At 38.5% G+C, this 11,204-nt stretch overlaps 1 protein-coding gene across 1 annotated transcript in view; it reads right to left on the minus strand.

The window, feature by feature from the left end:
- The window catches only part of CD226 (CD226 molecule), a 91,413-nt gene extending 86,324 nt beyond the window's left edge, over positions 1 to 5,089 (minus strand). Inside the window, exons 1-2 of the mRNA XM_063077538.1 lie at positions 5,044 to 5,089; positions 4,403 to 4,741 (exon numbers count right to left, since the gene is read on the minus strand). Coding sequence (XP_062933608.1) covers positions 4,403 to 4,741; positions 5,044 to 5,089 — 385 coding nt within the window. The remainder of the gene's footprint in view (positions 1 to 4,402; positions 4,742 to 5,043) is intronic.
- Between the last annotated feature and the right edge of the window lie 6,115 nt (positions 5,090 to 11,204).

An 11,204-nucleotide genomic window follows, 5' to 3' on the forward strand; every position in this document is an offset into this window, starting at 1 on the left:
TTCTCCATAGTTTTACACAATGTGCATCTATAAATAACATATTGTTTAATTTTGCATGTTTTTAAAAATTCTAAAGGAAAAGAATCACATCCTATGTAATTTTTTGTAATTTGCTCTTTTCTTTCAACATGATATTCCTGAGGTCCATCCCTTTTGGTGAGCATAGTGAAATTCATTCATTTTTAGTGGATACCTAATACTCTAGTATATTTGTCCATTCTTCTGTTGGTGGGTATTTGGGTTACCAATTTTTTGCTATTGCAATCACTGTTGCTATAAACTTTGTTGAGAATTTCTCCAATATGGGTCAATCTCTAAGATATCAAACAGAGTGAAATTATTAGATTATAAGCTATGGGGTTCTTTAGCTAATACCATACTATTTTCCAAAACAGATTTGATTATTAATTTTTTTTTTGTCAACTTGGAGGGTGTTTTTAGATTATATTAACATTTAAATCAGTGAATTTTGAGCAAACCGGTTGCCTTCATAATGTAGGTAGGCTTCATCAATCGGTTGAAGGACTGAATAGAACAAAAAGACTGGCCTCCCCAAGCAAAAGGGACTTCCTCCAGACTTCATGTGTACCATCACTCTCCTGCAGCCCCAGCTGGCCACCCACATTGCAGATTTGGATTTGCCAGTCTCCATAATCACATGAGCCAATCTCTTATAATAAGTCTCTCTCTATATATATACACATCTTATTGGTGCTGTTTCTCTGGATAAGCCTAACTAATATAATATATATACCAATTCATAGTCCACTTAGTACATAAGTGTTCCAACCTATAGAATCCTATTTTCTCACCATGCCCTTAAACCCTTCCCTATTAGGCCACACCTAGTTTAATCCTCTGGGTGGTAGGAAAAAAAAATTGGTTTATTCTGTCTCTCTCAGAAAAATATTCAGAGACATCCCAGGGCCTACATTACAAAATGAAGTTCAAACTCCATTAGGTATCTCAAGATCTGGGATATACTAATGTTTCAGGCTCGTCTCTAGCATTTAATTGCCCCAGTCGGCTACAACTCCTTTAACATCACATCTACTGTACTGAAACCTTACCTGAGACCCCAAATTATCATCCATTGAGCCCTTCACAGTCTCTGCCCCAACCTTAAGGCCACCTCTCAGGTCTCCTCTCATGGGCATGAAGGGCCTCGGAGTCCAGCATGAGAACCACATCCTACTCGAACTCAGTGTCCTCGTCAACAGGGCCATTCTCTACCCCTTCATGCCATCAAGACCCCTAAGATGTCCTTCACCCTCTGCCTTCTCTCCTTCCCTCACCCCAGCCTCTCTATCTTAAAAAATTCCTTCTAATTCTTCAAGGTCCAACTCAACTTTTCCTTACCTTGAGCCTCCCTGATTCATTTTGCTGGAGTCAGGCTCTCCATCTCATTCCAGACACTTCAGAAACATCAATTGTCTTCACTCTGGTGAGTGACCTGGCAGCTCAGCAACCTTGGATGAGTTGGGTAACAACTCCGAATCTCAGATCTTCAGTTGTGTGATGGGAAACATTACCTCCCCATGGGGTTTCATGAGTATTAAATGACATGACATTTGGCTGCTTCATACAGATTAGGTAGCCAGTAAAAGTCAGGTAGCAGAGTACTTTGAGTGGGTCACCCATTTGGGGGAGAATTTCCATAATTATCACTATAGGCCACATATACACAGGTGACAGTAGTTTTCTCTGTGATCCCACTCCCACCACACACTGCTGTGAAAAGGTTGCCTTTGAAGAGTTGCCTCCCAAGTCACCTCAGCATATTTTCCATGAAGGACATAAAGTAAACACAGCCATTCTTACCATTAAATCCTGTAAATCAGTTGCTAATTAAGAATGCCTCCTGAAGCGAACACACATTTAAAAATAATTTTGTATTAACAGTACTGTTTACCCAGAATAACATGTCCAATTTGCTCTTCAACTCTAGCTGAAAGCTTGGGGGAAGGGGGATCCACAGGACATGCAATGGCCATGTTTCCTCTTTGACAGCCTCAGGGGGCTCCCATGTCCCCCAGGCTGTCACTTTATATCTATTTACAACATCAGGTGATGAAACACAAAGGAAGCATAAGGCCTTGGAAAGGCTGTTAGATTTCACTATACCTCAAGGTCTCACCAGTAAACCAAAGTAATAGCCACATCCAAGTATACAGTAGGAGTTAAATGAGAAAACCTATGTAAGATACTAACTATGTAAGATTCTTCGCACATAATAAGCTATCAATAAATAACAAATTAATATATGTAGAGAGCATGTGGCTCAGTTCCTTCATCCTTATGAAGTTCTAACTATTATACTAATTAGAATTTCTGGATTCCAAGTTCAACATTTTTACTGTTCAATAGGCTGCAAACTCTCCCTCCACATTATACAAAAATGCAATATTTATAGATTGTGGTATGTTGCTAATAAAGCACATAAAGAAAATTTTAAGTATACTTACTGTTAATATTGAAATATAACTACTATATTTTTGAAATTTGCTATCGTCCTTAGTTTAAAAATAGTAAGCCCTCCAAATCTCAGAATTGGGTAGATCACCCTCACTGGCCCATTACATCAATCTGTTCTTTAAAAGTATAAGTGATCAAAACAACAGCAATGAAATATGTTTAAGGATACCATCATGAAGAATTCAAGCCCGAAAAGTAAGGCATCCCTTTCTCTGACTGGCCACTGACTGAAAAGCTCACCATTATTTCTCAAAAAGCCCCTGAGGCGAAGAGCTCTCTTTTCCTAACCTCACAAAGTAGCAGGTGCAATAAATCTGGCTGATAAAAACAGGTAAATATTCCTGAAACTGTAGGTACGTGATGCTGAAAATCCTACCTTGATGTAGCAACCATCCTTTGATTCTCTAGATTTTAGCTCCATCCTGTCTCCTAACCTTTCAGAAAAGGTCAGGCTACCTGTTTTCAATTGGTTCCCCTTTGAGAGAAATTGAAATAGTAGACCTGGAACTAAACTGCAAAGGTTTGTCATGCAGGTGGGGGGGAGCCCTTCTTGTCCTAGCCCCGGTGGCTCCTCTGCTTTGGGACCCTTGCTAATTCCTCCGTCATTTGTGTGGCTGGTCGAAAGTGGATTCCACACTAACTGCTTGCAAAGAGCATTTAACAGATGCCTGTACCCAAAGCAAATGAAGACTTGAGCAGCAAAATGGAGTCTTTAATAAATAAGTGTTTAACTGAAGAAATTTTGCTAATTGGCATCCTATCGGCCCCGGCCATAGACACAAAGTTAGTCTTGAGCTTAGCTATACTCAAAGAGAAAATGAAAACTAAACACACGGAAATTTTTCTTACCTCCAATCATTTGATATTCCTCATAATACTGTAATTGTTCTTTTAGAATATGGATCCCTCAAAAATAAAGCATGGTATCAGTTTGTCATACAATATTCTCCTCTATATGTCCATGGGGTATAATTTGAGAGACACCAGACAAGAAACGCACAAATATTCCAAAATATTCCCTTCTTTAGATAGTTGTCACTGATATCTGAAAATTTCATCATTAGTCATTTTGTATCAAAAGCATAGGAAACAATAATAATAATAGTGATTATAATAATACCTTTGACTCGCATGGTATTCTTTGACTACCATGGGCCAAGATCTTTAAACATAGTATCCCTAAACCACTCAAAAAAGAAAATGGTATTATTAATTCAATTTACTATTCAGGAACCTGAGTTTGGAGAGATTGAGCAACTATCCCAAGGTTACGTAGAAAGTAATGGCTATAGAACCCGAGTTCTTCCAATATCCCAGACCCACTCCATGTGGCCATAAGTAGCAGGACCAAACCACATTAACTGGTAGACAGGGCAGAAAACTCCCCAAGAGATCATTAGATTCTTTCTGATATGATAGCTAGCAATTTCTGAGTAAAGTGTCCTCTCTAGCTAAACTTGGATGAGGTGAAAGATGAAGACAGTGTTTGAACCCTGCCCAGGATTCACTAATAAATCTAGATTCATTTCTGTAGAAAGGATCCTGAACATCCAAAGGTTGACACTAGTGCTGAGTGCCTAGTGAATGGGATAAAGCCTTGAAAAGGAGGGAACTGGCTGTTGAATCCATGCATTGCTGACACCAGTTTAATCTAAGCTCAAGTTATCAGGAAGACAGAATAAAACCTGTGCTTTCTCCCACTACATTCAAATCTGTGAGACATTTCTACTACTCAGAAATGATAGTGCAATAAGAAAAATCAAACTGAATCACAGTATTACTCCTTTGAAATAATAATATCACAGAATCTAGAAATGGCATTGGAAAGTGCCACAAAATTACGATAAAGTATTCTGTAGCTTCTACTTGAGCCTTATAAAATCAAATGCTGTAGGTGGATAAAACAAAATATAAAATTTGCCCTTACCTGACTGAACCACTTGTATCTTCTTTTCCCAATATCCAGTAGGGAAAGTATGAAGAAAGCAGGAATAGAAGCCAACATCAGCTTCAGAGGCATTGTGAAAGGAAAGGGTCATGTCATTGGGACTCATCGTTGAATTTAAAAAGTACACCCTATCAGCATAGGGCTTCCTTATGATTACACCATAAGTAGGGTTGAAAATGGCAATGGACTCTTTCTTCAATGCATTGATCTTGAACCACTCCATCTGGGTTAAGGAGTCCGTTGATGTATACACACATTCTAGAGTCATATTCTCAGCAAGTTTAACAGTTGTGTCCCAAAGTATCTCCTCACATACAGCTGAAATACACAACATCAAATAAATTCAGTTAGACTTGATGAGGGAAACACCAAATAAGTATCTTAAGCTTTCAAAGACCTAGCAAGATAGTAAATTGAGATCACAGTAAAGGCTGACAGTTTCTACCTTAGTCTAAAAAGGTTTCCACTGCTGATAATTGGCATTTGTAACTTTTAGTTTTTCTGGACAAGTGAGAAATTATCTAAGCCAGCCAAAGAGTATTATAAATTCTGAACGTATCATACTGTAAGACCAAAAAAGGAGTAAATTGTTAAAATAAAGACATAAAGATTATCTTTACCTCTGTATACATGAAGAATAGCCAAGAGGAAAGTAAGATAATTCATCTCTGGAATCCGTTTAGAAGGCTGGTTTATAAAAAATTTTATACTGTTTCATACAGAGGCCCAGCACAAGGCACTGTTTCCTTCCTTTCAGATATTATCAGCCGTGTCTTCTTTTTCTGAAGTATGAACACAGGAAAAATGTTTCAGCTTCAAAGACAGGTTTGCTCTCGTACAAAGATGGGCAGATTTGAGTTACTTCTCTCTCGGGGAAACAGCTGATTTTCAAGCTTTCATTTTCTACAAAGATTCATTCATTCATTCGACAAACATTTGCTGAGTGCATTACCCATGCCAAACTTTCTTCCAGGCAATAAGGATACAACATAACACTTTTTAAAAAAATTCTTGCCATCATGGAAGTTACATTCTAGTGGGAGGAGACAGAAACTAAAATAAAGAAGTAAAAAATATACAGTAAGTAAAGATGGTGAGTGTGTGAGGAAAAATGAAGCTGGAAAGTGAAGGTGTGGGAGGAGAGATTGGTGTCTCCCTTTGAGACAGGAAGGCCCAGGAAGTCTTCCTTGAGCAGGTGAGATTGGAGCAGAGACTGAAGGGCACCTGTCGCTCTGGGGGTGACAGTCCATCAGGTTTCCTTCTCTACCTCCTTGCCGACCTCAGGCGTTCAGTGATAAACAGATAGACCTCTGAAGGCCCTCCAGATACGAAGTGTGGTGGCCCAGGGCACATACAAATCTACCATTAAGAGTGATTTTTTAAAAACTCTTTATTTTAAAATAATTACAAAGTCACGGAAAGTTGCAAAGAGAATACAGAGGAGGTCTCATGTACCCTTCAGCCAATTTCCCACAATGGTTACACTTTACATAATTAGAGCACAATATCAAAACATGACTCATTTTCTAGGTTCATTATTGCTCTCTTCTTTCTCTTATAAAATGAAAGTTCAAATTCTTAAGAATTTGTCAGGAACATATTAACATATCAGTATAAAAATTATACCCCTATGAAAAAGGAATTCAATATAATTAAATATAAAATGAATATATAATTCTGCTTTATGTTTATGTAACATTCTGTTTTCTAAAAGCTTCCACATCTGTGAGATTATTTGTGCCCCTAAACCTTTTGTGATATAGTCAGAAGAGGCATCTGTTATCTCTGTTTGTAAGTAATTCAATGCAACACTTGCCCCAAATTTTACTGACTTATGCCAGGTACCCTACTTTGTCCCTTAGAAATATAAGCATGAGGAGGATACAGCATGTGTCTTCAAGTCAGGCACCATATATTAGGTCAGACAGATTAAAAAAGCAATTTGTTATAATAAAACTTGGTCATTTCTATACAAATTATTTAATTAACTTTTATGACAGCCCAGAGAGAGAACAATTCATTCTAATAGATTTGGGAAAGGTTTTATGAAAAGTAAGAGAAAGAGATAAAGGTGCACAAAGTGGGGCATTTCCAGGAAATGGTGGAAACAGCTGAGGGGATGGGGAAGTGACCAAAAATGAGGCTGAGCTTGGGTTGAAAAGTGTCTTGAATGACACACATAAGAGAATTGATCTTGGCAATCAGAAACCACGGTGTCTTCCCTACGTCTGTGACTCCAGCAGCAAGCACCACTCCTGGGACTCTGTAGCTCTCTCTTGGTAATGTCTATGGCATAAACACACCTCTGAAAGGAACAAAGGGCCACTGAACATCTTCTGGAGGCAAGTGATGGGGACAATTTTGCATTTTTGAAAGATAACCTTGATCACTGTGGAGAACCAACGGACTGGGGTGGCAAGGACATCGAAGACTTATATCTGAGTTGTAAAACTTCATTTCATCCATCATCTTAATGACAAGACTTCCTCTTGACAGGCACCAATGAAGATAAAACTACAAAACCTGAGTTAGACCAAGTCCCAAGAGTTCCTGAAGTCCTTAAGACAGTGTCCACCTTACTGTCCCCCTTGAGCCCACTGTGTCCTGCCTCAGATCTCTGTCCCTTCACATGCACAGACATGCACACACACATGCTTACACTGACACACGCTCATGCTCACACACACACGCTACACCTAGAGTGATCCTGTTACCCATGATCTTGTTACAGAGACCATACTGTATGGCCCACAAAGCCTAGAACACTTACTATCTGACCTCTTAGAGAAAAAGTTTTCCAACCCCCACTCTCACTGGAAAGACATTAGACAACAAACTCACAAATAAATGTGTAGTTGTAAAATGCATTTCATGTTGTTCAGAGGAAGAAATATACATGGGCATAGGAGAGAATAACTTGGTTGGCAGCCAAGCAGAAACCTACTTTAGGCAGTGTGATCGGGAGAAGCTCTCTCAGGAAGTGACATGTGCTGAAATCTGCAGAACCTAGAGGCTTTAGCTAGACGAAGAGTGTGGCTGGCTGCAAGGATGAGCAATCAGGTGGACAGGACAGCAAGTGCATAAAGCTAAGGGCCTGGGAGTTTTTCAAGGTTGTTGTAGCTGGAGCAATTGAAGGGAGATGCAGACAGAAAATGACAGGAGATTAGACTGCACAGACAAGTGGTGCAAGATTGTGTTTGCCTTGTAGACTTCCTGATGTGATTCTAAGAGCAACTGGAAGCAATTGGAGGCTTTTAAGCATCAGAATGATGTGAAATGACTTAAATTCTTAGAAAGATAACTGAACAGCACCCGTTTCCCTTTCCTCACTCCTAACAGAAATCTGAGGGGGGGTTTTGGTAACCACTCATTCCACCACATGAGTGATTGATTTGAGAGGCTGGAGAAGCCAACCATGGCCTGAGTTGACCCAAACAGAGTGAAGGAATCTCTTGACATTCCAGGCCAGAAAAATAGATTTCTCTCTCTTTCTCTCTCTCTCCTCTCATTGTATGTGAATGAGAAAGAATGTTATCCCAGTTACCACAGGCAGCCATCTAGCTATCTTGAAGGAAATCAGCCTGAGCACAAACAGGATAGCAGAGAAAAATGGGAATAATGGGAATAAATTTGGGTCTCAGACTGCATCACTGAGCTACTGAATTCATCAACTCTGGAGTCTGAGCATATTGTGTGATGTAACAGATTTTCATATTTTATAATCCAGTTAGAAAGTTTCTGTTACATGCAGCCATATACACGTCTGAACTGGTCCAGTTGTTCTGGCTGTTATATGAAGATGCGATTGGAAGAAGCAAAAAGCAGTATTGAACTCTTAGGACACTATTACCATATCTGAGCAAGATAGAATGGTGGCTTGGACTAGGATGATTCTCATGGAGATGAACTAAGATGAACTGACTGCCAGGATATTCTCTGTTATTATATAGAGATATAATAATAATAGGTATTCTTAACTCCATGTATCCCATTCAAGGTCCAGTCAGGAAAAAAGAGCCCATAATTAATGATTCAATAGAGGGGTATTTTATAAAAGAAACTACCAGAAAAGGTGATGGGAGAGCAAAAAACTCAACCAAACAAACGAGAAATAGGGGTGAAGAGACAACTCAAAAAGGAATTAAGAGTAATCCATTTTTGTCCTTCAGGGGTTAGAGTGTCCAGAAGGAACCAGGACTGCCCAGTATGGAGGCTGCCTGGGTGGAGCTGGGGCCACGGAAGAGGTGAAACCTTTCAGAGATATTGGAAAGGGTCAAGAAATGTATCTGTCAGAAAAAAAGACAAATGACAGAAGAGAAAACTGACACTCAGAGAAGTCAAATTACTGCTAGGGAAGGACATTCATGGAAAACCCACAGTTAACATCATACTCAATGGTAAAGTTCCCCTAAGATTAGGGACCAGACAAGAATGCCTGTTTTCCACACTACAATTCATATTGTTCTGAAGGTATTAGCCAGAGCAATTAAGCAAGAAAAGGAAATAAAAGGCATCCAAATTGCAAAGGAAGAAGTAAAGCTATCCCTATTTGTTAATGACATGATCTTACATACAAACTCCTAAAAAATCCACAAAAAACTCTTAGTGCCAATAAACTAATTCAACAAAATTATGAGAGGGAAAATCAACATGTGAAACTCTGCTATGTTTTTATACACTAGCAATAAACAATCAAAAAGGGAAATTTTTTTAAAAGTTCCATTTACAATAGTATCTAAAAGATTAAAATACCTATGAATAAATTTAATCAGGGAGATTAAAAAACTTTACATTGAAAATGATAAAACATTGCTGAAAGAAATTCAAGAAGACCTAAATATGAGAAAGATGTATTTAGGAAATATATGTAAAAGACATCCCACATTCTTGAATTGGAAAATTTAAGGTAGCAATACTACTCAAAGAAATCTGCAGATTCAATGAGACCCTTAACAAAATTTCAATGGTATTTTTTTCAGAAATGGAAAAGCTGATCCTCAAATTCATATGGAATTGCAAGGGGCCCTGAATAGCCAAAACAATCTTGAGAAAGAAGTTGGAGGACTCATACTTCCTAATTCCAAAACTTAGCACAAAGCCACAGTAATCAATACAGTGTAGTATTGGCATAAGGATAGATAAGCATGTAGACCAATGGAACAGAAGTGAGAATCAAAAAACAAACCCATACATCTATAGCCAATTGATTTTCAACAAGGGTGCCAAGACTATTCAATGGGAAAAGAACAGTTTCTTCAACAAATGGTGCTGGGACAACTGGACAGCCACATGCAAAAGAATAAAGTTGAATCCATACCTTCCAACACATATAAAAATTAACTCAAGATGGATTGAACTACATCCAAGAGTTAAAACTATAAATTTCTTAGAAGAAAACATACAGGTACATTTTCATGACCTTGGATTTGGCAATGGATTCTTAGATGTGACACCTAAAGTATGAGCAACAAAAGAAAAAATAAATTGAACTTCATTAAAATTAAAAACTTTGTGCATCAGAGAACATTTTCAAGAAAGTAAAAAGACAACATACAAAATGGGAGAAAATATTTGCAAACCATTTATCTGATTAGGATCTAGTATCCAGAATATATAAAGAACTCTTACATCTCAACAACAAAAAGAAACAACACAATTTTAAAATGGGCAAAGTACTTGAATAGATATTTCTTCAAAAAAGATATGCAAATGGCCAACAAATACATGAAAAAATGGTCAACATTATTAGTCATTGGGGAAAACACAAATAAAAACCACAATAGAAATCACTTCAGAACCCATGCCAAGGTGAGCCCAGGAGAAGCAGCAGTGGTGGCGGCAGTACTGTGCTGCTAGAGGTGACCCCTCCCCCCTCCCTAGACCCAGGGGGGAGTACTAGCCCATGGGGTCTGACCCACCAAGGTGTGCCCGGCAGAACCACATGGCACTAGGGGCTCATTCTATGACCACAGATTCTGGAACAGGAACCAAGGTGGTTAAACATAACCACTACCACCCCTACTGTCAAGCAAAAACAATTCACCTCCACTGTAGCAACCAGGGCCACCCCACAGCCAACTTCAGTGTAACAGAAGAAGCAAACCCTCTACCAATGAGCAAACATCTATGAAAAAATACTACAAGTACAAACAATCAAGAAGAAATGACATCACCAAAAGAATACAGCAATGCTCCAAAATCAGACTCCATGGAACAGGGAATCCTTGAAATGTCTGAAAAAAAATTTTGAGCAATGATCTGAAGAAAACGAAGAAATAAAGGAAGACTCAATTAGAGAACACAATGAAACAAGAAAAAGTATCCAGAATATGAAGGAGGAAATCTACAAAGAGATTAATACCTTAAAAAAGAATGTAGCAGAACTTCTAGAAATGACATATTCACTCAATGAAATAAAAAACATAACTGAGAGCTTGAGCAGCATGGTGGAGTTATTTCTTTTTGAAATAACTCAGGCAGACAAAAAAAAGGAAAAAAGAATTAAAAATAATGAGGAAAATCTAACAGAGATAGCAGACAACCTCAAGCACTCTAACATCTGGATTGTGGGTATTCCTGAAGGGGGGGAGAAAGGAAAAGGTATTGAAAACCTACTCAAGGAAATAGTAACAGAAAGCTTCCTACAGGTAGGGCAAGGTACAGATCTTCAGATCCAGGAAGCTCAAAGGTCCCCAAATACATGCAACCCAAAAAGATCCTCCCCAAGACACATTATAGTTAAACTGGCAAAGCTCAAGGACAAAGAGAGAGTTCTACAAGC

This window comes from Cynocephalus volans, chromosome 13, assembly GCF_027409185.1.
Source record: "Cynocephalus volans isolate mCynVol1 chromosome 13, mCynVol1.pri, whole genome shotgun sequence".
NCBI lineage: Eukaryota > Metazoa > Chordata > Mammalia > Dermoptera > Cynocephalidae > Cynocephalus > Cynocephalus volans.